Source organism: Drosophila tropicalis, unplaced genomic scaffold (assembly GCF_018151085.1).
Source record: "Drosophila tropicalis isolate 14030-0801.00 unplaced genomic scaffold, ASM1815108v1 contig_443, whole genome shotgun sequence".
NCBI classification, from domain to species: Eukaryota; Metazoa; Arthropoda; class Insecta; order Diptera; family Drosophilidae; genus Drosophila; species Drosophila tropicalis.
The window spans coordinates 544,619-570,334 of NW_027172907.1; the positions used below are offsets into that span (position 1 = coordinate 544,619).

General features: G+C 43.7%; 1 protein-coding gene across 1 annotated transcript in view; it reads left to right on the forward strand.

Moving 5' to 3' along the window:
- sls (sallimus) overlaps positions 1–25,716 on the forward strand; it is a 78,608-nt gene that overhangs the window by 1,985 nt on the left and 50,907 nt on the right. Inside the window, 16 exon segments of the mRNA XM_068285938.1 lie at positions 411–2,001; positions 2,059–2,288; positions 2,359–3,723; positions 3,785–6,583; positions 6,653–11,772; positions 11,774–12,212; positions 12,288–12,575; positions 12,653–12,884; positions 12,945–13,116; positions 13,177–13,363; positions 14,162–14,510; positions 14,579–15,890; positions 16,020–16,149; positions 20,221–22,331; positions 22,333–23,271; positions 23,273–25,535. Of these exon segments, the coding sequence (XP_068142039.1) occupies positions 411–2,001; positions 2,059–2,288; positions 2,359–3,723; positions 3,785–6,583; positions 6,653–11,772; positions 11,774–12,212; positions 12,288–12,575; positions 12,653–12,884; positions 12,945–13,116; positions 13,177–13,363; positions 14,162–14,510; positions 14,579–15,890; positions 16,020–16,149; positions 20,221–22,331; positions 22,333–23,271; positions 23,273–25,535 (19,527 nt within the window).

Here is a 25,716-nt window from a genome sequence, read left to right on the forward strand (position 1 = left end):
GATGCTATTTCTGACTTTACATATATCCACATTTGTAAATACATACAAAAATATACACATATATACATATATATAAATACATATATGTATATGCATATGTATAGAACCTTATATATGGATAAAAATAGGTTGGATACGCGTGCCAACTTTAAAAGATATTATTAACAATGTTCAAATAAAAACGAACTGAACATTGAGTTAGGGTTTAAGGGCACTTTGACTTTCAATGTATTTGAGAAAACTATTTTAAATTTTAGACAATCGGAAGAATAATCTAATATTTATACAATTTGAATTTATTTTTATATTTATAAAAGCTAACGCATCCATTTTGCCTGAAACTTGTGTGTTTGACAATTATCACATCCGTATATCTTAATGCTAATTACGTCTTTGCATAATTTTTACAGTGCAACAACATCATCAACATGGCGGTATTGGAGGCACCACCTATGTGCCGCCTTCGTTGACACACGTTTATGCTCAAGGTGATATCTCGCCACCCGTTTTTGAGCAAATCTTTAAAAACGCTCGCTTCGCTCAAGGCGGCAACGCCCTCTTTGAGGGTAGACTGCGTGGCAATCCAAAGCCATTTGTTACTTGGACCCGAAAAGGCGCACCACTTCTCGAGTCGCAAAAGTTCCGGATGAGCTATAACGAGGCCACCGGCGATGTGTCGCTGCTGATCAATCAGATTGGCCCCGGCGATGAGGGCGAGTATACGTGCACGGCCCGTAACCAGTATGGTGAAGCCATTTGCAGTGTATACATTCAACCGGAAGGAGCTCCCATGCCCGCACTGCAGCCAATCCAGAATCTGGAGAAAAATATCTACTCCAATGGATATACTTATACGTCTATTGAAGAGGAATTCCGTGTGGATACTTTTGAGTATAGACTTTTGCGCGAAGTCTCCTTTAGGGAGGCCATTACACGGCGCTCCGGCTATGAGCAAGACTCCCAGCTATCGCAAGAACTGGATCGCTCGCTGGGTCCTGCTCATGCACCACAAATAGCGCAAAAACCACGCAGCTCCAAGCTAATCGAGGGCTCTGATGCCATTTTCACCGCTCGCGTTGGTTCCAATCCGAAGCCAAGGCTTACCTGGTTCCATAATGGACAACGTTTGGTTGCCTCGCAAAAGTATGAGATCTCCTACTCGAGTGGCGTAGCCACGTTACGTGTGAAAAACGCCACTGCCAAGGATGGCGGTCACTATACCCTGCTGGCTGAGAATCTGCAGGGATGCGTTGTCTCCTCAGCCGTGTTGGCTGTGGAGCCGGCCGCCGAAACCGCATACGAACCCAAACCAGTGGATGTGATGGCCGAGCAACTGGAGACTGGCAAGGCATTGCCACCGCAGTTTGTAAAAGCTTTTGCTGATCGTGAGATCACCGAGGGGCGTATGACACGCTTTGATTGTCGCGTAACTGGAAATCCTTATCCTGAGGTCTTTTGGTTCATCAATGGCCGTCAAGTGCGCGATGATGCGTCGCATAAGATTCTGGTCAACGAGTCGGGTAGTCATTCGCTCATGATTACTAACGTTACACGCTTGGATGCTGGCGCCGTGCAGTGCCTGGCCCGGAATAAGGCCGGCGAGGTGGCCATCGAGGCGCAGTTAAATGTGTTGGAGAAGGAACAAGTTGTTGCACCACAATTCGTTCAACGATTCAGCACCATGACTGTGCGCGAGGGTGAACCAATTAGCATGAGCGCTAATGCTATTGGCACACCTGTGCCGCGTATCACCTGGCAAAAGGATGGCGTACAGATCTCATCGACGGCCGAACGCTTTGTGGGCATTGATGGCGGAGCAACCTGCTTGGAGATACCACGTGTTAAGGCTAGCGATGCTGGCTGGTATCAATGTACAGCACAAAATATCGCCGGATCAACTGCAAACCGAGCAAGACTTTATATCGAAGTTCCTAGAGAACAACCAAGTCAAGAACAGAGGCGTCTTAATCTCCCAAGACCAACTAAAGTTATTGAGCCTGAGTAAGAATCTAGACGTTTTATTTTTCTTTCCAAAATACTAAATAGGTTTTTCTTTAGGCCTATTCCTGGTCCTGAAATTATTTACTTACGTCACGTTGAGCGTGCCAAGCCTCATCTACGCCCTGGCGAAGAGGATCGTGTATATCCACCCCCACAGTTCATTATCCCGCTGCAAAATGTGCAGCAAACTGAAGGTGGTAGGGTGCATATGGAGGCTCGAATCGAACCAGTGGGTGATCCCACAATGGTCGTTGAGTGGTTCCTAAACGGCCGTCCATTGGCAGCCAGTAAGTTAATCTTATCATCTTATCATCAACACCCAGCAACTTTTTCCCCTTTTTTTTTTTTTTTTTGTAGGTGCCCGCGCCACATCTGTCTTCAAGTTTGGTTTTATTGCTCTAGATCTATTGAGCATTTTGGGCCATGATGCTGGAGAATACATGTGCCGTGTAAGCAATGCTAGCGGTGTGGCCGAATCTCGCGCCATCCTTTCGGTGGTGCAGCGTCCATCCATTGAACAATCTTCGCAGAATCCAAACAGCTTGCAGTACATCAATCAGTTGGAGGATTACTCGCGCTATCAGCGCCAGGAAAGCTCAGAAGAGTTGTTGAATCAACCTCCGCAATTCATTCGCCCACTGCGCGATCTAGGTGAGTTGGAAGAGGGCAAGAATGTGCATTTCGAAGCCCAAGTAACTCCGGTGAACGATCCCAGTATGCGTGTGGAATGGTACAAAGATAATTTACCAATTACGGCCAGTTCACGCATCACTGCCATTTTCAATTTTGGCTACGTATCGCTAAACATTCTGCATCTGCGTGCCGAAGACGCTGGTACCTATACAGTACGTGCTGTTAATCGTATTGGCGAAGCCATCAGCCAGTCCTCGATCCGTGTTCATTCACGTTCTCAAGTCACCGCTGATCTGGGCATCCCCGAACAGCAGCGTTATATTGAAAAGGTTGAAGAATTAGAAGACTATCGCAAATCTCAGCAGCGTCGCCATGTACAGGAGGCACCTGAGGCAATTGCGCCACCCCAATTCAAGACACCCATTCAAAATCAGTTGGATCTGCGTGAGCACGCGCATGCGCACTTTGAAGCTCGTCTTGAACCGGTTGGAGATTCTACCATGCGTGTAGAATGGTTAAAGGATGGACAGCCCCTTGAGGCTAGCTCACGCATTACCACCTATCACAACTTTGGCTACGTTGCGTTGACCATTAAGCAACTAACCATCTATGATGCCGGCACTTACACTTGCCGTGCTTACAATGCCATGGGCCAGGACACTACTGTAGCCCAATTGACTGTTATCTCGAAGAACGAGATTGTCTCAGACTCTCAACATCCAGGTGGCCTGCAAAAGATTCAACATTTGGAGGATTCTTCTCGTTATGGCCGACGTGAGGAGGAAGAAACTTATGTCACTCAGGCTCCTCGTTTCTTGGGACCTCTTAAGGGAACCACAAAAATCTTAGAGGGTCAGCGCGCTCACTTCGAGGCTCGTGTTGAGCCACAAAGTGACTTGGGCATGCAGATTGAATGGTATCACAATGGACGTGCCATTACTGCCGCTAATCGCATCCAAACCTATTACGATTTTGGCTATGTTGCCCTGGATATTTCTCAGGTACGCGCTGAAGATGCGGGTGTTTACACCGTGGTGGCTAGAAACAAGCTAGGTGAAGCTCAATTGCAAGCAACGATGGTAGTGGAAAGTGAGTAAACCTGTTCAATTGTAGAGTGTGCAATCAAATTAATTATTGTATTCCTAAACAGCTCGTTCCAGCATCGACACATCTAGCATGCACCGCGGTCTTTATGAGAAGACCCAGAATCTGGAGAACAAACCCTTCGTGGAACCGCAATATGACATCGAGGAGATATCCAAATCTAAACCGGTGTTTGTTCAACCCTTGGTCGATCCCAAGCCTATACACGATGGCAAAAATATACATTTGGAATGCCGCCTAGAGCCTATGGGCGATCCAACAATGCGTGTGGAATGGTTCCATAATGGTCGCCCAGTTACTGTGGGCTCTCGCTTCCGCACTTACTATGACTTTGGTTTCGTTGCTTTAGATATCATTAAGGCAACTGCAGCCGACTCTGGCGAATACACTGTGCGTGCAACCAATCATTTGGGTTCGGCCCATACATCCGCCTGCGTTCGTGTCATTGATCGTACAGATGTGGTGACTGAAACTCAAAATGAACAGTCTTTGGAGCAAATTCAACTGCTTGAAGACTCACGTCGTCGTCAGCACATGGAAGAGGATATAACTGTCGCACAAGCTCCTCAGTTTACTCGTCCATTGCACAACATCGAAACGATTGAGGGAACCAATGTTCATTTGGAATGCCGTCTGCAACCTGTAGGTGATCCAAGCATGCGCATCGAATGGTTTGTCAATGGCAAGCCGGTAAAGACAGGTCATCGTTTCCGTCCAGCCTATGAGTTTGACTATGTGGCATTGGATCTTCTTGGCTGTTATGCCGTTGATTCGGGGGTATATACCTGTCAGGCCAGAAATCAACTGGGCGAAGCAGTCACCTCATGCTCAGTGCGCATTATTGCCAAAAACGATTTGATTCTGGAGACTCAGAATGAGTCGGGATTGCAAAAGATTCAATATCTTGAGGACTCTTCGCGTTATCGGCGCAATGAGTTTGTCGACGAGGTAGTAAATATTCGTCCCCGTTTCCTTACGCATCCAAAAAGCCTGACCAATACCCGTGAGGGTGGACATGCTCACTTTGAGTGCAAGATAGAACCAGTTACAGATCCTAATCTGAAAGTAGAATGGTTCAAGAATGGACGTCCAATTACCGTCGGTCACCGTTTCCGACCAATCCATGACTTTGGTTACGTGGCTTTGGATATTGTCGATTTGATCGCTGAGGATTCAGGTGTGTACACCTGCCGTGCTGTTAATTTGATTGGTTCCGATGAAACTCAGGTTGAGTTGCAGTGCCGCAGCAGTGAGCAAATTGTCACTGTTACCCAAAATGAAGCTGGTCTGGAGCAGATCCATTACTTAGAAGATCGTTCACGCTACAGCCGCCGTGAGGAAATCGACGAGAGCACAAAACAAGCACCGGTCTTCACAACCTCCCTAAAGAACATTGAAATCAAGGAGAATCAACGCGCTCACTTTGAGTGTCGTTTAATCCCAGTTTCGGACCCCTCAATGCGTGTGGAATGGTACCACAATAATCTGCCACTGAAGTCCGGTTCTCGCTTCACTGAAACTAATAACTTTGGTTTTGTTGCCCTGGACATTATGTCTACTCTCCCCGAGGATGCTGGTACATACACCTGCCGTGCGTTCAATGCTGTAGGCGAAGCCATCACCTCCGCTGTCGCTGTTGTCCATACCAAAAAGTCCATCTACTTGGAATCTCAACATGAGACCGCTTTGCCACGTCTGCAACACCTGGAGGATGGTTCCAAGCGTCAACGCATTAGCGTACAGGATGAATTTGTCTCTCAGGCACCTGTTTTCACCATGCCGGTGCGCGATGTTCGAGTGGCAGAGAATCAGGCGGTTCACTTTGAAGCTCGTCTGATTCCGGTTGGCGATCCCAATCTCAAAGTCGAGTGGCTACGCAACGGACAGCCTATTGAGGCATCTAATCGTACCACAACCATGCACGACTTTGGCTATGTCGCTCTAAACATGAAGTACGTCAACCCTGAGGATTCAGGCACTTATACTTGTCGCGCTGTCAACGAGCTTGGTCAAGCAGTTACATCAGCTTCATTGATTGTGCAGTCTAAGACGGCCATTCAATTGGAGACTCAACATGAGGCAGCAATGCACAAGATTCACCAATTGGAGGATCATAGCAAGTACCAACGCCGTGAGGAGGAGGAATACTCGGTGACAACTGCTCCAGTTTTTGTCACAAAACTGATTGGTCCCAACAATTTATATGAGGGCCAGAGTGCTCACTACGAGTGCCGCATTGAACCTTATCCTGATCCCAATCTCAAGGTTGAATGGTTCCACAACGGCAAGCCACTGAGCACTGGTCATCGTTTCAGAACCACCTACGACTTTGGCTTTGCCGCCCTTGACATTCTGACTGTGTACGCTGAGGACAGTGGAGAGTATACCTGCCGTGTCACCAACAATCTGGGCGAAGCTGTCAACTCTATTGCCCTTAAGGTCACGTCTCGTTCGTCAATCATTCATGAAACTCAGCACGAGGAAGCCCTGACAAAGATCCAGCATCTTGAGGATGCTTCACGCTTCCAACGCAAGACCGAAGAAGATCAATTCCATGCTGAGCGTCCCCAATTCGGACGTCCTTTGCGCAATGCCAAGGTTAATGAAGGAAGTCCAGTTCATTTGGAGGCCACTTTAATTCCAGTAAATGATCCAACCATGAAGGTTGAGTGGTATTGCAACGGCAGGCCCATCCAAACGGGTCATCGCTTCAAGACTACCTACGATTTTGGATTTGTGGCTTTGGATATCCTATATGCCCATGCTGAGGATACTGGCACTTACATGTGCAAGGCCAAGAATGCCGTTGGAGAAGCTGTCACGACTTGTGCTGTAAACGTAACAGGTAAACCACAGAATGTTGTGCATAAATTTACAATGTATAATGTACTTTTTGCTTTTTTCTTGTTTTTAGCAAATAAGACATTGGACTTGGACACTTTGGATGCTCAACGTCTGGAGAAGATTCGTCAACTAGAGAGCTATGCCCCACCCACTAAGGTAGAGGTGGAAGAAAAGGGCCAAAAACCCATATTCTTGACCCCATTAAGCAATCTGGAGCATCTGAAGGAGGGTGAACATGCTCATTTGGAGTGTCGTGTCGAGCCCATTAATGATCCTAACCTAAAAATTGAATGGTTCTGCAATGGAAAACAATTGCCCACGGGTCATCGTTACCGCACCACCCATGACTTTGGTTATGTCGCTTTGGATATTCTGTATGTCTATGGTGAGGATACAGGCACCTACATCTGTAAGGCAACCAATCTTTTGGGCGAAGCTGTAAACACCTGCAATGTACGAGTATTGAACCGTCGCAGCATGATTCTGGATACCCAGCATCCCGATGCTTTGGAAAAGATTCAGAAGCTTGAGTCCAAGGTAGTTAATGCACGCACTGAGGTTGGAGAATCACCAATTAGTCCGCCACATTTCACGGCTGAGCTTCGCGGCACCACCGAGATCTATGAAGGTCAAACTGCTCACTTTGAAGCTCAAGTGGCACCAGTCCATGATCCCAACCTGCGTATCGAGTTCTACCATAATGGAAAACCGTTGCCATCGGCTGCCCGCTTCCACATCACTTTTGATTTCGGTTATGTGTCTTTGGACATTACACACGCCGTGGCCGAAGATGCTGGCGAGTATTCAGTTCGCGCTGTCAACGCATTGGGCCAGGCTGTTTCATCTACGAATTTGAGGGTTATTGCACGAGGTACCATTATCTCGGACACTCAGCATCCTGAGGGCTTAGAGAAGATTCGCAAACTCGAGTCGACGGCTCCGCATCAACGGCAAGAAATTGAAACACCTGGCACACGTCAACGTCCAGTGTTCACTCAGCCTTTGCAGAATATCGATCGCATTAATGAGCACCAAACTGCTCATTTCGAGGCTCGTCTGATTCCTGTGGGTGACCCCAACCTCAAAGTGGAATGGTACCGCAATGAGAAGCTAATTGAGGATAGTTCTCGCATTACAAAGCAGCATGACTTTGGTTATGTTTCACTGGATATTTCGCATATCCGAAAGGAAGATGAGGGCGTGTACATGTGCCGTGCTGTCAATCCTTTGGGTGAAGCTGTCACAACTGCTTCGATGCGCGTCGTATCTGAAGCTAGTATTCAGATGGACACACAACATCCAGACAGCATTAGCCGCATTCATCAACTGGAGAAACCCGTGGCTCCACGACCTACCGAGCCCGAACGTCTGTTCGAGAAACCAATCTTCACGCAATTGCTTACAGGACCCTCTGAGTTGTGGGAAGGAGCTCATGCTCACTTTGAAGCACGCGTTGTGCCTGTTGGCGATCCATCGCTCAAGTTCGAATGGTTCATTAATGGTGTGGAGCTTCAAATGGGCTCCCGCCTGCGTACAACTCATGACTTTGGTTTCGTTACCCTGGATATTGCTGCAGTTGTGCCAGAGGATGCAGGTGTCTACATGTGTCGCGCCTACAATGAAGCTGGTGAGGCTGTCTCATCTACGGCCATGAAAGTCAAGACCAAGGCCAATATTGATGGACAACCATTGATTCCTGAATCCTGGGAAGCTATTCGTCTTAAGGAGGCTGCCATGAACCGTGTACCGGAAATGTTTGTCGATTCCACACCACAACAGGCTCCCGTATTTACCACCCACTTGCAGAGCTACGACAAGTTGCATGAAGGTCAGCACGTATTGCTGGAAGCCCAGGTCGAACCACGCGCCGATCCCAACTTGCGCATTGAATGGTTCAAGAACGGAATCTCTCTAACCACAGGATCACGTATTCGCAGTACCTTCGATTTTGGATTGGTTACTTTGTCAATCAATGGTCTGCGCGAGGATGACTCTGCCATCTATACCTGCAAGGCCACTAATCAAGTGGGTGAAGCTGTGTCGACTTCTTCTTTGAAAATAGAAGATCGTCACTGGCTGCAGTCAGAATCTTTGCATCCTGATTCCTTGTCACGCATTGGCGAATTGGAGGCACCCAAGGAGGGTCGCCCTGAGGCACCAGAGCCCACTTACGAAACGCCAGTGTTCATCACTCATCTGAATAACATTGAGTGCAAGGAAAGCGATAATGTTCGCTTCGAGTGCAATGTAGAACCGGCTCGTGATCCCACCATGAAGATCGAGTGGTTCTACAATGGCCAACAACTGCAGGCTGCAGCCAAATTCAAGTCTATTTATGACTTTGGCTATTGCGCATTGGATCTGAGCAACACATATGCCGAAAACAGCGGTGTTTACACCTGCAAGGCTACCAACAGCAAGGGCTCGGCTACCACTTCGGGTACACTCAAGTGCACCGGCGGTAAGACTATGTTTTTGGATACTCAACATCCACAGGGTGAAAGCGGTTTGGAGGCTGTACAAGAGACCGAAGAAGCATTGGCCAACCGCTATAATCAGAAATCAACGAAACCTGAAACCCAATATCCACCACCAGTATGGACCAAGCCACTCCAAGCCGAATTCCATTTATCGGAGGCTCAACCCATTCACTTGGAAGCTAATGTGGAGCCAAAGGAAGATCCCAATCTATTCATTGAATGGTATTTCAATGGAAAAATCTTGCAACATGGCTCTCGTTTCAAGATGACCACCGAATTTGGCTTTGTTACCATGGATATGATTGAAGTTTATGCCAGAGATCAAGGTATATATACCTGCAAGGCTTACAACAAGGCTGGCGAAGCCTTTACCTCTACCACCATATTCTGCTCAAGTAAGGATAACATTATTGATTCGACTCAACATCCTAAGGGTGCTGAGGGTTTGGAACAGATACAAGATCTAGAGGATTCCCTGCGCAAGGATGGCAGCAAACCAGACCAACCAGAACAGGGTATTCCACCACGCTTTACCACCGAATTTGTCAACATTGTGGATGTTGGTGAGGGCGAATTGGCTCATTATGAGGCGAATCTTATTCCCGTGGGTGATCAAAGCATGGTCATCGAATGGTTCTTCAATGGCAAGGTATTGGAGGCCAGTCATCGTGTGCGTACAATTTACGCTTTTGGAACCGTTGCTTTGGAAGTTTTGGGTACAAAGATTGAGGATACCGGCACCTATACCTGCCGTGCAACCAACAAGTATGGAACAGCTGAAATTAGCTGCACTCTGGAGTGCGTTGATAAGCCACGTGGACAAAAACCGCGTTTCACTTCGCATCCCCAACCGCTACAGGGCCTGAAGGACAGTCAATCGGCTCATTTCGAATGCACTTTGATTCCAGTCAACGATCCAGATCTTAAGGTCGAATGGTATCACAATAACAAGCTCTTGCGCCACTCCAACCGCATCAAGACTGTCTCCGACTTTGGTTATGTCGTCTTGGACATTGCTTACTTGCAGGATCATGATAGCGGCGAGTATGTGTGCCGCGCATGGAACAAATACGGTGAAGATTTCACGAGAACTACCCTCAACTGCGGTGGACGTGGTGGTGTCTTTTATGACAGCTTGCAGCCCGATTCTTTGCCTAGAATCCGTGAATTGGAGTGCCCACAAGGGCAACAGGCAGACACTGGTGCTCCATTGGTTGCCGAGCCACCGAAATTTATCACTCAAATCAGCGATGTTACCAAGCTGGTTGAAGGCCAAAGCGCTCACTTTGAGGCTCGTCTCACACCTGTTACCGATCCCGATTTGGTTGTTGAATGGTATTTCAATGGCAAGAAATTGCCACATGGCCATCGTTTCCGTACTTTCCACGATTTCGGTATTGTTATTCTGGATATTCTCTATTGCTATGAAGAAAACTCTGGTGTCTATGAGTGCCGCGCTGTCAATAAATATGGTGAGGATGTTACTCGGGCAAGTTTGAAATGCGCCTCGAAGGCAAGCCTAATTCTTGACTCGCAATTGCCACGTGGTATGGAAGGTGGTTTGGAGAAGATTGCTAATCTGGAGTACAGCATGGTACGTACTCGTGACGAAACTACCGAAGAGACAAAGGGCAAGGCACCTGTATTCACTGTTCCCTTGGAAAATATTGACAATTTACGTGAAGGAGAGAATGCTCATTTCGAGGCTCGTATTACACCTGCAGATGATCCCAAACTGAAGGTTGAATGGTATTGGAATGGACGTCCTCTGAAGGCAGGATCACGCTTCCGGACTTTCTGTGACTTTGGTTTCGTCATCTTGGAAATTTCGCCCGTTTACCCTGAAGATTCGGGCGAGTATTCGTGCCGTGCCATTAATGAGTATGGTGAAGCTGTAACCACTGCTACCATGAAGATTCAAGGTAAACGAAGCATTATTATGGAATCACAGTTGCCCAAGGGCATGGAAGGAACCATTGATCGTATTGCCGAATTGGAAGGCTTGGGCTCCCGCAGCACTGAGTTTGTGCCCGATGACGACACTGGCAAACCGCCAGAATTTATCACCACACCATTCGATATGGTCATCACGGAGAACTCATTGGCACACTTTGAATGCCGTCTGCAACCCATTAACGATCCCTCAATGCGTGTGGACTGGTTCCACAATGGCAAGGCTTTGTGGGCTGGCTCCCGCATTAAGACCATTAACGATTTTGGCTTTGTTATTCTCGAAATTGCTGGCTGTTATCAACGCGACACGGGTCTGTACACCTGCAAGGCGACCAACAAGCATGGTGAGGCCACCGTTTCTTGCAAACTGCAAGTTAAGGGACGCCAGGGAATCATTATGGAGCCTCAGTTGCCGTCGAACTTCCGCACTGGCACCGAAAGTTTGCAGAAATTGGAGGAGAGCATGCATAAGCGTGAAGAAATTGTCATCGATGATGAGCAACCCAATCCACCCAAATTCACCGAAGAAATCAAGGATAATTTGGATGTACCCGAAGGAGGTCCAGTTCACTTTGATTGTCGTGTGGAGCCTGTTGGCGATCCCTCAATGCGTATTGAATGGTTCTACAATGGACGTCCTATGGCTACTGGTTCGAGAGTGCATCAATTGAATGACTTCGGTTTCATTGCCATGGACATTGATTACATCTATGCTCGCGATTCTGGAGAGTACACATGCCGTGCCACCAACAAGTGGGGGAACTGCCACAACAACTGCCAAGGTTAGCTGCAAGGGCAAACACAACATTGTCTATGAATCGCAGCTGCCTGAGGGCATGACATCTGAGAAATTGAAAGAACTAGAACGCGGACGCATTCCTGAGGCACCCAAGGTGGTTGAGCAGGAGTTTGGTCCACCAAAGTTCACTACCCAAATCTCGTCGCTTACCGTCGAGGAGGCAGAGGCCGTTAGATTCGAATGTCAGGTGGAACCCAAGACAGATCCAAGTCTTCGTGTCGAATGGTATCGCAATGGCAAACCATTGCCATCTGGTCATCGTTATAGAAATATCTTTGACATGGGTTTCGTATCCCTGGATATTTTATATGTCTATGGTGAGGACTCTGGTGAATATGTTTGCCGGGCCATTAATAATCACGGCGAAGATCGCACCAAGGCAACTGTCTCATGCAAGAGTAAGTCTTGACTTCTTTTGAATTTCTCAACATTAAGGTAATTAAACATCATTTTCTTTTTCTATGTATCTTTAGAGCTTCCCACAATTCTGCTGCAAAATCAAGTGCCACGTGGCATGAAACGTTCGGAAACGTTGACTCAAATGGAAGCCACCATCAAGAAATACACTTCCGAGGTGCATTTGACTGAAGACGATCTCTTTGATCCTGATCGCAAGCAGCCACCTCGTTTCGTTACCCAAATTAAGGAACAGACCAACTTGACCGAAATGGCTGTTACAAAGTTCGAATGCCAATTGGCGCCTGTGGGTGATCCCAATATGAAAGTGGAATGGTTTTTCAATGGCAAACCCTTGCTATACAGTAAGTGTATCCTATAAGTCGTCCTCTAGAGAGTAGAATTTTACGCTTATGGACTTGTGTTCTGTTTATTTTTGCAGAAAATCGCTTCCAGCCAATTTATGATTTTGGTTATGTGGCCATGAACTTTGGCTGGGTTTATCCCGAGGATAGCGGTGAATATGTTTGCCGTGCCACCAATTTGTATGGCATGGATGAAACCCGTGCCATTATCAAGGTGTCTGGTAAGCCAGGCATTGTCTATGATTCTCAGCTGCCTGCTCATATGCAGAGTATTGATCGTATTCGTGAAATGGAAGCCTCCTGGCAAGTGTAAGTAACAAATAACATGATGTTTTTAAATTTGCGGCTCTAAAATCATCTTTCTTACAGTGTTCCCGAAGAAGTTGATCCCGATGCAAAGCCTCGTACTAAACCAGTCTTTGTTAGCAAATTGGAACCCCAAGTTGTGGAGGAAGGCGAACCGGCTCGTTTCTGCGTGCGTGTGACTGGACATCCTCGTCCCAGAGTGATGTGGTTGATTAATGGCCACACTGTTGTTCATGTAAGTAACACAACTGTCTGTTTGACTACGCAACCGCCAACTGAGGACTATTTTCTATAGGGTTCACGCTATAAGCTAACTAATGATGGCATGTTCCATCTGGATATACCAAAGACCCGTCAATACGATACCGGTAAAGTGGAAGTAATTGCTCGCAATTCTGTTGGCGAATCGATTGCTACAACTGAACTGAAGGTAGTGGCACGTTCTGATGATTACCGCAACGTGTTGAAGAACTCTCCACGACGTAAGTTTTATGAACTATATACGTACATACGCACAAACATACACACACAACATTTTGTATTAGCTGCCGACACATTGAATTTTTAACTAGCTTAGCTAAAATTAGAACATAACAAAATTACAAATGCAGTAGATTTAGCTGACAAAACTAAACCACAACCAGCACCACTTTTTAGCACCACCAGCACACTAGATATCACACACAATTCAATAAATGCGCATTGTATATATTACATACACGTAGCACTAGTAGCTCAATTTTAATGCACTTTTCTATCACAAAATATCACAAACAGTTGAGAATATAAGCACAACCACAGATCCCAAATATTTCCCCCCAATATATCCTTACCCCTTTTTAAATCGAGAAAAAGTAGTATATTATCAACAAGCTTTCAACGACCGATGTGAAAAACAGGAATCGAAGCAACGAACTGGCTCTCTATAAAAGTATTGCTGCACCATGGGTAATATGGTTATGCAAGTTTTTTCTGTGTCTGTTCTTCCTCTCTCTCTCTCTCTGTCTGTCTCTGTGGCCATCAAAATTTCTCATTGCTTAATTTTAAGCCAGAAAAGAGTTGGTAAAACCCTCTAAGAAAATCCATTTAAAATTTAATCTCATATTTTCTACTAACTTGACCATGTAAATAACAATGTTTGCTTTTAAACGGTATGCGAATTTTATTTTAGTGCATGTTCTTCACCCAAATTATCTAATAAATTTAACTGCACTTCTTATGACCGCCCCTTTGAGTTTCTTATTTATTTACCGTAAGCAATTATCTTTTTAAAAACATAGCATGGTATGATTATGAGCTAGCTGCCTATCAGAAGGAACGTCAGGATAACGAATTGGAAAAGGTATTCGATGAGCGTAAGCAATATTTGTCCGAACAGAGTGCCCACACGTTGAAGGGCGTAGAGCATTTGAAGCCGAAGCAATACAAGCCTCAAACCCCCGAATGGCAACAGAGTGTCAAGGCCAAGAAGAGCGAGGAGTACTATAATAAGATTCAAGAACTTGAAACTGAGCAACTGCTAAAGGAGACCAATTTGCGTAAAGATAATCATCAATATGCCATACCTGGTGAGAAGGTCGTAAGCAGTTCGGCTGCTAAGGGAATGGCCCACTCCTACGAGGAGAATCTGTAAGTGTACCCTAAATATATATGCCTCACAAGACCACTGTTCGAAAAATTGTATTTTCTCCCTTTAGTCAAGAGCAAACAAGCACTGCTCAGATCAAGCCTGCTCCACCAAAGGGTACCGCTGAGCCATCAGAGTCATCGGTTCATGGACGTGAAGTCCATATGAATAAACAACAACAAGTGCAAAAAGAAATCCAAGGTGATCTAGAGATTACACGAAAAATCACTGCCACTGAGACCACCGAAGTGGAGCACAAGGGCACCATTCAAGAACGTGTGGTCAAGGGCCCCGTTAAGCCGGCCAAGGCACCCGTTTTTACCAAGAAAATTCAACCCTGCCGCGTCTTTGAGAACGAACAGGCCAAGTTTGAGGTGGAGTTTGATGGTGAACCCAATCCGACGGTGAAATGGTATCGCGAAAGCTTCCCTATTCAGAATTCACCAGATTTGCAGATCCATACATTTAGCGGCAAGTCCATTTTGATCATCCGTCAAGTGTTTATTGAAGATTCGGCCGTCTTTTCTTGTGTGGCCGAGAACCGTGGTGGAACTGCCAAATGCAGTGCCAACTTGGTGGTAGAAGAGCGCCGACGTGCCGGTAAGGGAGGAATTCAGCCACCCAGTTTTGTGAGCACCATTCAGAGCACTACTGTAGCCACTGGTCAGTTGGCTCGTTTCGACGCCAAGGTCACTGGCACTCGTCCCATGGATGTTTATTGGCTAAAGAACGGAATGAAGATTCAGCCTAGCATCAAGTTTAAGATGCTGGAGGAGGATAGCGTTCATACCCTACTGATTATTGAACCATTTGCCGAAGATTCTGGCCGTTATGAGTGTGTGGCTGTAAATGCTTCTGGTGAGGCACGTTGCGATGGTGATTGCATTGTTCAATCGCCTACTAAGCCAGATAAGCCCACTACCCCAGGCAGTGAGAAGGCTCCACACATTGTGGAACAGTTGAAAAGCCAGTCCGTTGAAGAGGGCAGTAAAGTGATCTTCCGTTGTCGTGTCGATGGCAAACCAACTCCTACAGCTCGCTGGATGCGTGGCGAAAATTTCGTAAAACCATCGCGTTACTTCCAAATGACACGCCAGGGCGAATACTATCAGCTTATCATTTCGGAGGCATTCCCCGAAGATGAGGGCACTTACAAGTGTGTGGCCGAGAATAAACTGGGCAGCATTCAGACCAGTGCCCAGTTGAAAGTGCGTCCAATTGAGAACTTGGACGCGCCACCAACAATTACAGCTTTAAAGGATGTTTCGGTAACTGAAGGTATGCCGGCACAATTCAAAACAACCGTTACAGGCAAGGTTAAGGCCACCAGTGTGCAATGGTTCCGTGAGGGACAGCTTATACCAGAGACACCCGATTTCCAGGTGGGTTTGCCCTTAATATTATTTTAATTTTCTCACCACCCATTTATTTAGTGACAACATAATATGTGACTGTTTTTATGAGTTCTAGTCGTAACATATATATTAAAACTGAAAATGGTGTAATTTCAGATGATCTTTGATGGCAACAGTGCTGTACTTTTGATTGGCACCACCTACGAGGAAGATTCGGGCATCTTTACAGTACGTGTAACTTCCTCAACAGGACAAGTCGAGTCATCAGCCAAACTGACTGTTAAAAGTAAGGATTAAAAGTAACAACTAAGCAAATGCTAAAAACAAAACAAACCAAAACCAGAGTTCGAAACAAAGTAAACCAAACGTAAGCGAACAACTCCAAAGAATGCTCAAAAACAACGACCAACAACACCAATAAATATATATATATATTTATATACTTAAATATATTTGCATATATATTTATATAAACAACAACAAAAACTGACGCAACGAATCCTAAAAGATACATAGACGTATTACTACTATCAACCTACTAGTCGTAAAAGTTTGAGTGAAGAATTTTATTATTTTCGACAGTTCGACAAATCAAAAAAATATCAACCAAAAAAAGTTAAAAGAAAAAACTATCAACAAAACAAAAAAAAAACTCTCTAACGAACGAACGAGTTCTTATTACTAACCTATTGCAAAATGTCTACAAAATAATAAAAAAATTTCAAAGATGTCTAACAAGTAACCAAGCGAGAAAAAAAAGGAAAAAAAAAAAAAAAACCACACAAAAACAACAAAAATATACAAGATTTAAATCAATTTTAATTAAAAAATAATAAATATAATTACAAGTATTTTGCAACATAAAATATTTATAGAACATTTTCTTCTTTATTTTTCTGGCACAGCCAAAAAAAACAACAACTTAAATTTCTAGTCGAAACTGAAAATTCTCTAAAATTTTGAGTGAAAAGAAAAACATAATCAAAGAAATAAGAAAAGTTCTCAGATGTGTATAACCAATATATAGCCCCTTGAGTTGAGTTATAAATAAGGCAAAGGCACAGGCCACAGGCAGAGGCAGAATTTTATCTATGTACTTTGGTATAGAGGCGCATCAGGCACAGGCATAGGCACTTTCTAAATACATAATACCGACCGAAAGCAACAAAAAAAATATATGTACATTAATATTTTCTTACATTTTGTTCCTTCCTACTTATGTACATATGTATATGAGATGAGATGTATGTATGTGAATAGTTCTGGGGCCGTGCGCAAAACGCACATTTGTCCCGCCTCCGCTCGAGCGTGAAAGTTTTTATTTTTCATGGTGGAATATTAGCATAAAATATTATGGATGACACATCTAGAACACAGCGGAGCATCGCATCGCATCGCACCGTATCGCAGCTGAACACAGTGTACCGATACGTGCGCAAAAACTAGCACAATCAGGGGTTAGAGAGGGGTAGTAGTAGTCATATACAAATACAGACGGGACCGTATCAGAAAATAAAAACCAAAACCGAAAATATCGAAAGGCTTTCAGCTGCTGCCAAGCAACAGAAACAGCTCTCTATATATACCAATATATAGATATATATATATATATATATATGTATATATACATAAACATATATAGATGGATAGATAGACACATATATGCACTATATCCACATACACCTCCCCATTTGTTCTATTTTCAATTTGTTTTTTTGGAAAATGTTTGCTTTTGTGAAACTAATTTCCAATAGATTAGCTAAAAAATCCGTTGGTCTATAATTAGAGACCACTCTCGGCTGGTAGTCTGGATACATTTTTGTTTTGCAGCCACAATGAAAAACCATTTTATGTATTTTTTCTTAAGTTTTTTTTTTTTTTTAAGTAAATCTAAAAGAAATTTATTTCAATTTTTCAAAAAAGTAAGGAAAAATAAAAAAAAAAAAATAAAGAAGATAGAACCGAAATCTAAATAACAAATTACCTACATGTTGCTTGATGTTGCTGTCTATGGGGATCAGAGATGAGCGATATAAACCAAATTGGCATCGAACTAGAATATACTATGAAAGCACATACAAACAGATAGAATATACATAGATGTACATATATACATATATGTATATAGTAAACCTCTGCATAATGACCATTAGACATGGGCAAACATTAATTAATGATTCTGTTTATGGTGCAGAAATGATTTTAATTAAATTAATCAGTTACGGCTGTTCAGTCATCCTGGCACACTCTGATTCATGTTTCTAGGATTTCTACATGATGACCCTCAAAGACTTCTTCGTTTGGTATGGCCGGTCCCTTAGCCCTGAGAACGAAAAATATTATGTTAGATTTATGTTGTTCTATTTGGTGGACAAATTAAAACGATACTTGTAGATATCTTTGAATACTTGCTCAAACTTTTACCATAACTATAACCGTAACCGTAACCGTAACTGTAAACAATACCGAAACACGAACACCGAACTATAACTTGACGTGTGACGTTCGTTCGCTGCGATCCTGGAGCCCAATTGATTGTTCTCTTCCGAACATCCTTGAAGTGTGTTTATTAATTTTTTATTATCCTTTTATATTTATATATCTCTATTTTTTTTCTAATGATATTTTTTTATTGTTTATTTTGGATAAAAATTTATTTATTTTGTAGTGATGTTGCATGAGATTTTATTATTCATTTTTTATTGACGCTTTTCTTTAATACTAATTTCACACGACCTCTTGACCTCTCTGTCTCTCTCTCTCTTTCTCTACCTTTCGACTCTCATTTGTATTCAATCACAAACCAAATTGAACTTGTTGAAATATTTTTTGCCGCTTTTTTAAATTATTTTGTGGTAAAAACTATTATTATTTTTATTCATGATAAAATGCTTTACTAAAAAATTAATCATAAAAACTCATGCGACTTTTGTTTTAAGAAATTTATGTTTATGTTTACTTTCTTGATTGATTTCGATTTGTTTCCATACAAAACATATATATACACACACACACACACACATACATACACTTTTGTTGTTTAATTGTATCTCTCATGTATTTAATACTCGCCGTCTATAAATAAATTAAAGCAAATGAATTATAAAAAAAAATGAACTGAGAAATCGTATCGAAATCGAAATGCATATTTAATTGGAAACTTTTGTTTTTTGATAACCACCGCCGCCGCTTTCTCATCCCTGCTGCCACTGATACAGCTGCTGTCGCTTTTTTGCTCCATACACAACTCGATCTCCGAATCACAAACACACTTAAGATTCCCTTTTACAAAACACCGGAAAAATAGCTTAATCACAGGTAAAACTAATTGCAGAAGTGCTCTCGATCGATCGACTGACTAGAATTGGTTTTGGTTTGACTAGATGAGTAACTGAATGACTACCTTCTGATCTGTACTCGATTGTTGTCTACATTCGAATGAGATCTTTAGTTGAGTGCGCTGCGCTGCGCCGAAACTGCGCCGAGCGCTGCCCAAAAATATCAGCAGGCAAGCAGACACACCCCGCCCATAAATTTTCAGTACAACTCGGAGCTGCTCTGTGCTCCGTGCTGTGTGCCCCACCTGGTGACGTAGCCGGGCGCTAATCATATATCTATTTTTGGCCATAATGAATTGTTGTTTTGTTAGTTGCTCTCAATTGTACTTGATCGTGATGATGATGATGATGATTATGAGTCGTCTTAGTCGTTGTCTTCATTTCATAGTCATGACAATGTGCCAAATTTAGATGCAGGTTAATGCAGTTTAAACCATGACCACTAAGTGGATTCGTCACAGTCGATTAATGTGAATCAGAGAACCTTTTTGCTCTTTTTTTTGTTTTGTTGCGTTCATCATCAACTATTTTTGTCACTTTTTTGGCTGGCCAATTATTGAAAATATGTATGATAGATAAGGTGGTTTAGCCCGTCCTCTCTCCCAAAACAAAATCATATTACACTTTCATGGTCAGCCAGCAGTCGGGGGAGCAGTCTATATAATGATTTGTGGGGGCACTACTCTTAGGGTTGTTTTTAATGCCAAGCAGCAGCAGCATTATTATTTATTTATTTATTCATGTATATATGCTCTCCTCCCCCTGTCTCTTTCTCACACTATATGTTTGCCTACTAAATTTAAATTTCAAGTTCATTGTTTAAATGTGCCAAAAGATTTATGATTTATTTTCTTATAAAAGGCCTTGAGACATTTGAAAGGTAAGTGGTTGTCCCTTTTTTACCCCTGAAATTATGCTGTGAACGAACTCTGGAACTTTGGAAGTCCATCAATTTCTGTCTACCCCTGTCTTTCTTTTCGTTCTCGTATTAAATGAAAAATCTGTCACCCCTATTTTAGAACGACGTATCTCGGCTTTTCAATTGCGCACAATTGATTCTGCCGAAGATGAGTCCTCTTCATCTGGCCGAGAAGATAGTGCTCCTGAATCACAATATCCCCAGCAGGCAGGTCAACAACAGCCCGGCCAACAGCAGTATGGCCAATTTTTAGGGGTCAATGGTCAAGTGCAACATCAGGGACGCTCCCGTACCAAGAAACCTAAAGTGCGCAGCAAATCCCTGCAGCCACCCACCAATGTGATACCCTGGCGTAAGGCTTCGCGACCAAATCGTGGTCGATCATTGGACAAACAGCCCTTCCTGCCCGGCTTCAAGCCAGAGCCGGTCAAGTCATGGACTGAGGAAACAATTAGTCTTAAGGCCACGCCCATTGAAAAGAAAAAGCCAACGCCTAAGCTAGAAGCCGCACAGGTCGTGTTGAAATCCATTAAGACAGAGCGTGATCAAGGCATTATGAGTTTGGGAGCCACATTAGAGCAGATTATTGCTGGCAAGACAGAAAAGGAAGCAGTTCCATGGATTACTATGCGAGAAAAGCTTAAGCAAGTGGAAAGCGTACAACAACAATTAAATAAATTTGATTTAGATGAGGTTTATTTGCGTCCCCTAGAGGGACAAATTGAGACTGATCAACAACTGCCCCAACAGGCTCAGGTAGAACAAGTGAAACGCACTCAAGAAATTCAACGTTTGAAGAGCATGGAGAGTGTTGAGATTATGGAAATGACCGATCAGATAGATAAGCTAATCACACAGCAGCAGAATAATAAGGATCTGATACCGTGGAAGGAGATGCGTCAGCAGCTCAAGAGTGTTCAGCGTGTCACTAAACAGATGGATAAATTCAAAATCGAAGAGGTTGAACTACGTCATCTGCAGGCCCAGCAGGCCATCAGTGAGGATCTGATTACAATGAAAATCGATGATAGCTCAAAGGGATCCATTTCCAAGATAATGCAACGTGATCAGATACAACATTATGAGGATCAAACGAATCTATATAAACAGCAATTCATAACGAGTGAAGATGTTAACATAATGCATGTTTCGGAGCGTGAACAACTTGAGGCCCAAAGGCTGCTCCAACAGCAACAGGCAGTCAATTGGCGTCAACAGCAACAGCAACGTCCTGAGCTTCAACCTCAGACCTCTGTGCAAGATACTACACTGGACCAAGAGACTCAGGAACGACAAAAGCTTGTCCAACAACAAAGCTTTATAGAGGAGGCCCAACGTCAGCAATTTGTTCAAATTGAGGATACCCAGATGATGACTCTCGAACAGTATGAACATCAGAAGATGATTAATTTGCGTAATCAGCAAGAAGCCTTCCATTGGCGGGAGCCACGCCAGCCACAAAAATTCATTCAAGTGGAAGATTCTTCTGTCCTACAGTTGCAAGAGCGAACAGATACTCAAGAACAACAATTACTCCAACAACAACCAGTTATGTGGGAGCGTGGTAAAAAGAAGCCGGAGCAACCCCAAGCCTATCAGCCACAGCAACCAACTCAAGAGGAATATTTCGACAAGCCACGGACCTATGAGGAAATGCACGATGAGCTAATAGAACCAATTCCTGTTCAGCAACCACAGCCAGTGCCTGTTATGTGGGAGCGCGGCAAAAAGAAACCAGTTCAGCCCGCGCAAAAGACCTATGAGGAAGCGCATGATGAGTTAGTTGAACCGGCACCAATCCAACACCCCGAACAGGTACCTGTGCTTTGGGAACGTGGCATAAAAAAGAAGACAATTGATGAGGAAGTTTCAATAACGCAAGAAATAAGCGAAACATCACAGGTAGTTGAGCAGCATGTTGTTGAAGAAACTAAAAAGACAGCTGTTCGCCGTGTCATACCACCAAGAGAGCCGGTACAAAAGGTTGAACAGGTTCAACTAAAGCCAACGCCACGACAGCGTCCAAAGGAAGCTCAAAAGAGTGAAGAATTCCAATTGAAACCTCTAAAGACAACAAGACTAGTTCAACAGAAAGTCGAAGAGACTTCACAGAAAGCTTATGAAGAAGCATCCGATGAATTGCCGGAAAGTATTGTACCAGAAGAACAAGAACAGCTGCAACCTGTTATGTGGGAACGTGGCAAGAAAAAAGCAACCCGAGCAGCCAAAGCAACAAGAACTTGCAGCAGAGCCTACAACTCTTGAAGTTGCTGTTGATACTTTGGATGAAGACACAGTGCAGCCTGTTGAACCTCAGGCACAGCCAGTGATGTGGGAACGTGGTAAAAAGAAGCCTCAGCAACCAGCAGTTGAAGAAGTACCCAAGACACTTGAGGTTGCTGTCGATACCATAGAGGAACAAACCGTACAACCTATTCAACCCGAACCACAACCTGTTTTATGGGAACGTGGCAAGAAGAAGAAGCCACAACCACAAGAAATTGTCCAAGAAAATGCTAAGGAAGTGCCATCCAAAACTTATGAAGAGGCAATAGATGTCCTTTCCGAAGAAGTTAAGGTTGAAGACAAGCCAGTGCCAGTGCTATGGCAGCGCGGAAAGAAGAAGGCACCGACACCAACTAAAACGGATGAAGAACAACATCCTGATGAAGTTGATGCACAAGTAGAAAAAATTGTGGAGGATGTCATCCAAGAAGAGGAAGAAGTTGTTGAAGTAAAGCGTAAGGTAAAGAAGGTAAAGAAACCAAAAACAATTCAACAAGTTTCTGAAGAAGTTGAAGAAGAACAGCCCGAAGAAGAGGTTCTCGAAGAAGAAGTAATTGGGGATCAAGAAGAGATTGTTGAGGAAAAACGCAAAATCAAGAAAATTAAGAAACCAAAACAACCAAAGGAGGTGACTGAAGTACAGGAACAGTTCGAAGAGGAAGTTCCAGAAGAAGAAGCGGAAGTCATTGAGCAAGAAGTCGAGAAACAAGAAGAGGTTGTTGAAGATAAACAAAAGGTTCGGAAGGTTAAAAAACCTAAGCAACCTAAGGAAGTGACTGAGGAAATTGGAGAACAGGAACCTGAAGAAGAAATTCAAGAGCAAGTTAAAGTAGAAGAGGAGATTGTAGAAGAAAAGCGGAAGATTAAAAAAAATTAAGAAACCAAAGTCCCCTGTAGAAAAGACTGAGATCGAGGAAGATCAGCCCGAAGAAACAGTTTCACAGGAAGAGGTTATTGAGGAGCAAGATGAATTAGTGGAAGAGAAGCGCAAGGTAAGGAGGATTAAAAAACCAAAACAGAAGGTCTCTGTGCAAGGTGTAGAAGAGCAACCTGAAGAGCTCGAAGAACCACAACCTGAAGAAGTAGAAGAGGTTAAAGAAACGATCACTGAAGAACCCAAAAAGAAGAAGCCTATAATACAACCACAAGAAGTTGAGCAATTCGAAAAAGTAACGCTAAAGCCAGTTGCAAGAAAACAAAGACCACTTCCCGAGCAAGAACAAGTGGAAGAAATTTCTTTGAAACCGTTGAAAAAGACAACTATTGTCTCGGAAACGGCACAGCCAGAAACACCAGAAGTTGAAGATGTTCCAAACGAAGAAATAATTGCCACTGAGGATCAAATTATTGATGTTACAAAGAAGCGGGTTAAAAAGAAAAAGCCCAAAACAAAGATTCCGACTGACGAATCTGTAGAAGAACCCGTCGACGATGTAGAAGAGCTCGAAGAAGAAGAACAGCCTGAAGAAATTCAACCTGTGGAGGAAGTCATTGAGGAACAGCCTACGGAACAGCCCTCTACAGAAAAGGTTGCTCCCAAACACAAGCCACAGAAACAAGAAATTGTTGAAGAGGTTGAAGAAGTTGCTTTAAAACGAACAACTAGACCAAAGAAACAGTTACCGCAGGAGGCAACCATTGAAGAAGTGCGTCTTAAGCCCACGAAGCGTACATCTGTTAAACCCGAAGAAGTTACGCTTGAAGACGTAAATCTCCAGCATGTTGAAAAGGTGGAGGAAGAGATTGTGCAAGAGGAGAAACGCAAGACCAAAAAGGTTAAGAAACCAAAACACGAGGATCTTCCTGAAATCGCTGATGCGGAACCAACACAATTGGAGGAAGCCGAGCATATTGATATTGAGAAAGAACCCAAACCTGAAGAAGAACAGCCTCAAGTACCATGGAAACGAGGCGAGAAAAAGAAGCCAGTCGAAGAGGTTTTGGAAGAGAAGCAGTGGCCTTCTGGAAAGCGCCGTCCCCTTCCACAAGAGCAGCCCGAGGACGTGCAGCTCAAACCAATTCCAGCCAAGCCAGTCGAAGAGCCCCAAAAGCCCGGAAAAGCCATTCCTGGACCTAAGCTTGTGCCTGAAGAGAAACAAGTTAGCGATGAAGAAGAACTTGAACTAGAACCTATAAGGGTGCCTGACAACAAAGAAGCAAAGGAGAAGATCAAAAAAGAAAAGAAGAAGAAGCCCAAGCTAAAGAAGGCAACACCCTCGGTAGATGAATTATCTGAAGAAGTGGCTGAGCCATTCGCAGAGCCCATTGCAGAGGAAGATCAAGTGGAAGAGCTTCCAGTTGATGACGTTAAAGTAGTCGCAGTTTCTGAAGACGTGGTGCCCGAAGAGGAAGTGGTACCTACAGAAGAGACACCCGAGACTAAGCAGAAGGCTCACAAGAAACGCACAAAACGCCTAAAAGAGGCTTCGATTGAGGGTCAGCCACAACTATTGGAGGCTGCTATCGCCGAAATCGAAAAGGTCGATGAAATATCGCAAGAGATCTCACAAAAGACTATTACCCTATTGAAAAAGACTGAAGACACAAGACCACAATTTATAACGACTGAACAGCTCATTGAATTGGATGTAGAAGATGTGCGCCGTGATTTGGAAATGAAGGTCACCTCCAATATAATTAAAAAAGAGAAGAGACGTGTGGTTCTTGATGATAGCCAACCGTTGCCGGAACTAGAGTTAATCACCCAGAAACGTATACAGGAAGGCATTGATAAAATGGCCGATGAAGAACTGATTGAAGATCAACAACTCATCCAAAATCAACAAGAGACCACAACCTCTGAAGTGATTGGCCAAGAACGCAAGTTGGTCAAGAAAAAGAAGAAGGAAATTAAACCGCCACGCATTACAGAAAAATTACGACCCCGGCAGTGCGTGCCAGAGGAACCAACCGTACTGGAATGCAAGGTTGAAGGTGTACCTTTCCCAGAGATCAATTGGTACTTTAACGACATTCTACTTTTTGCATCGGAGAAGTATGAAATAACCGTCGTAGAACAGGTGGCCCAACTGAAGATAGCGAAGGTAACTCCCAGTGATGTGGGTGTCTATACATGTGAGGCTAAGAATGAAGCTGGAGTCGCAACAAGTCGTACCAACATAATTTTAGGTAAGTTTAATTTAATTGTTTATTATTTTATACTGAAAAGCAAAATGAATAGAGATCTGTTCAACAAAATCCCTACATTTAACAAACAAAACTTCCCTTTAAGTTCTATGCGTTTTTGTATATAATTTATTATTTCCCCACAACAAAGCACAAACACAAAAATTACTTAAAAACCACTTAT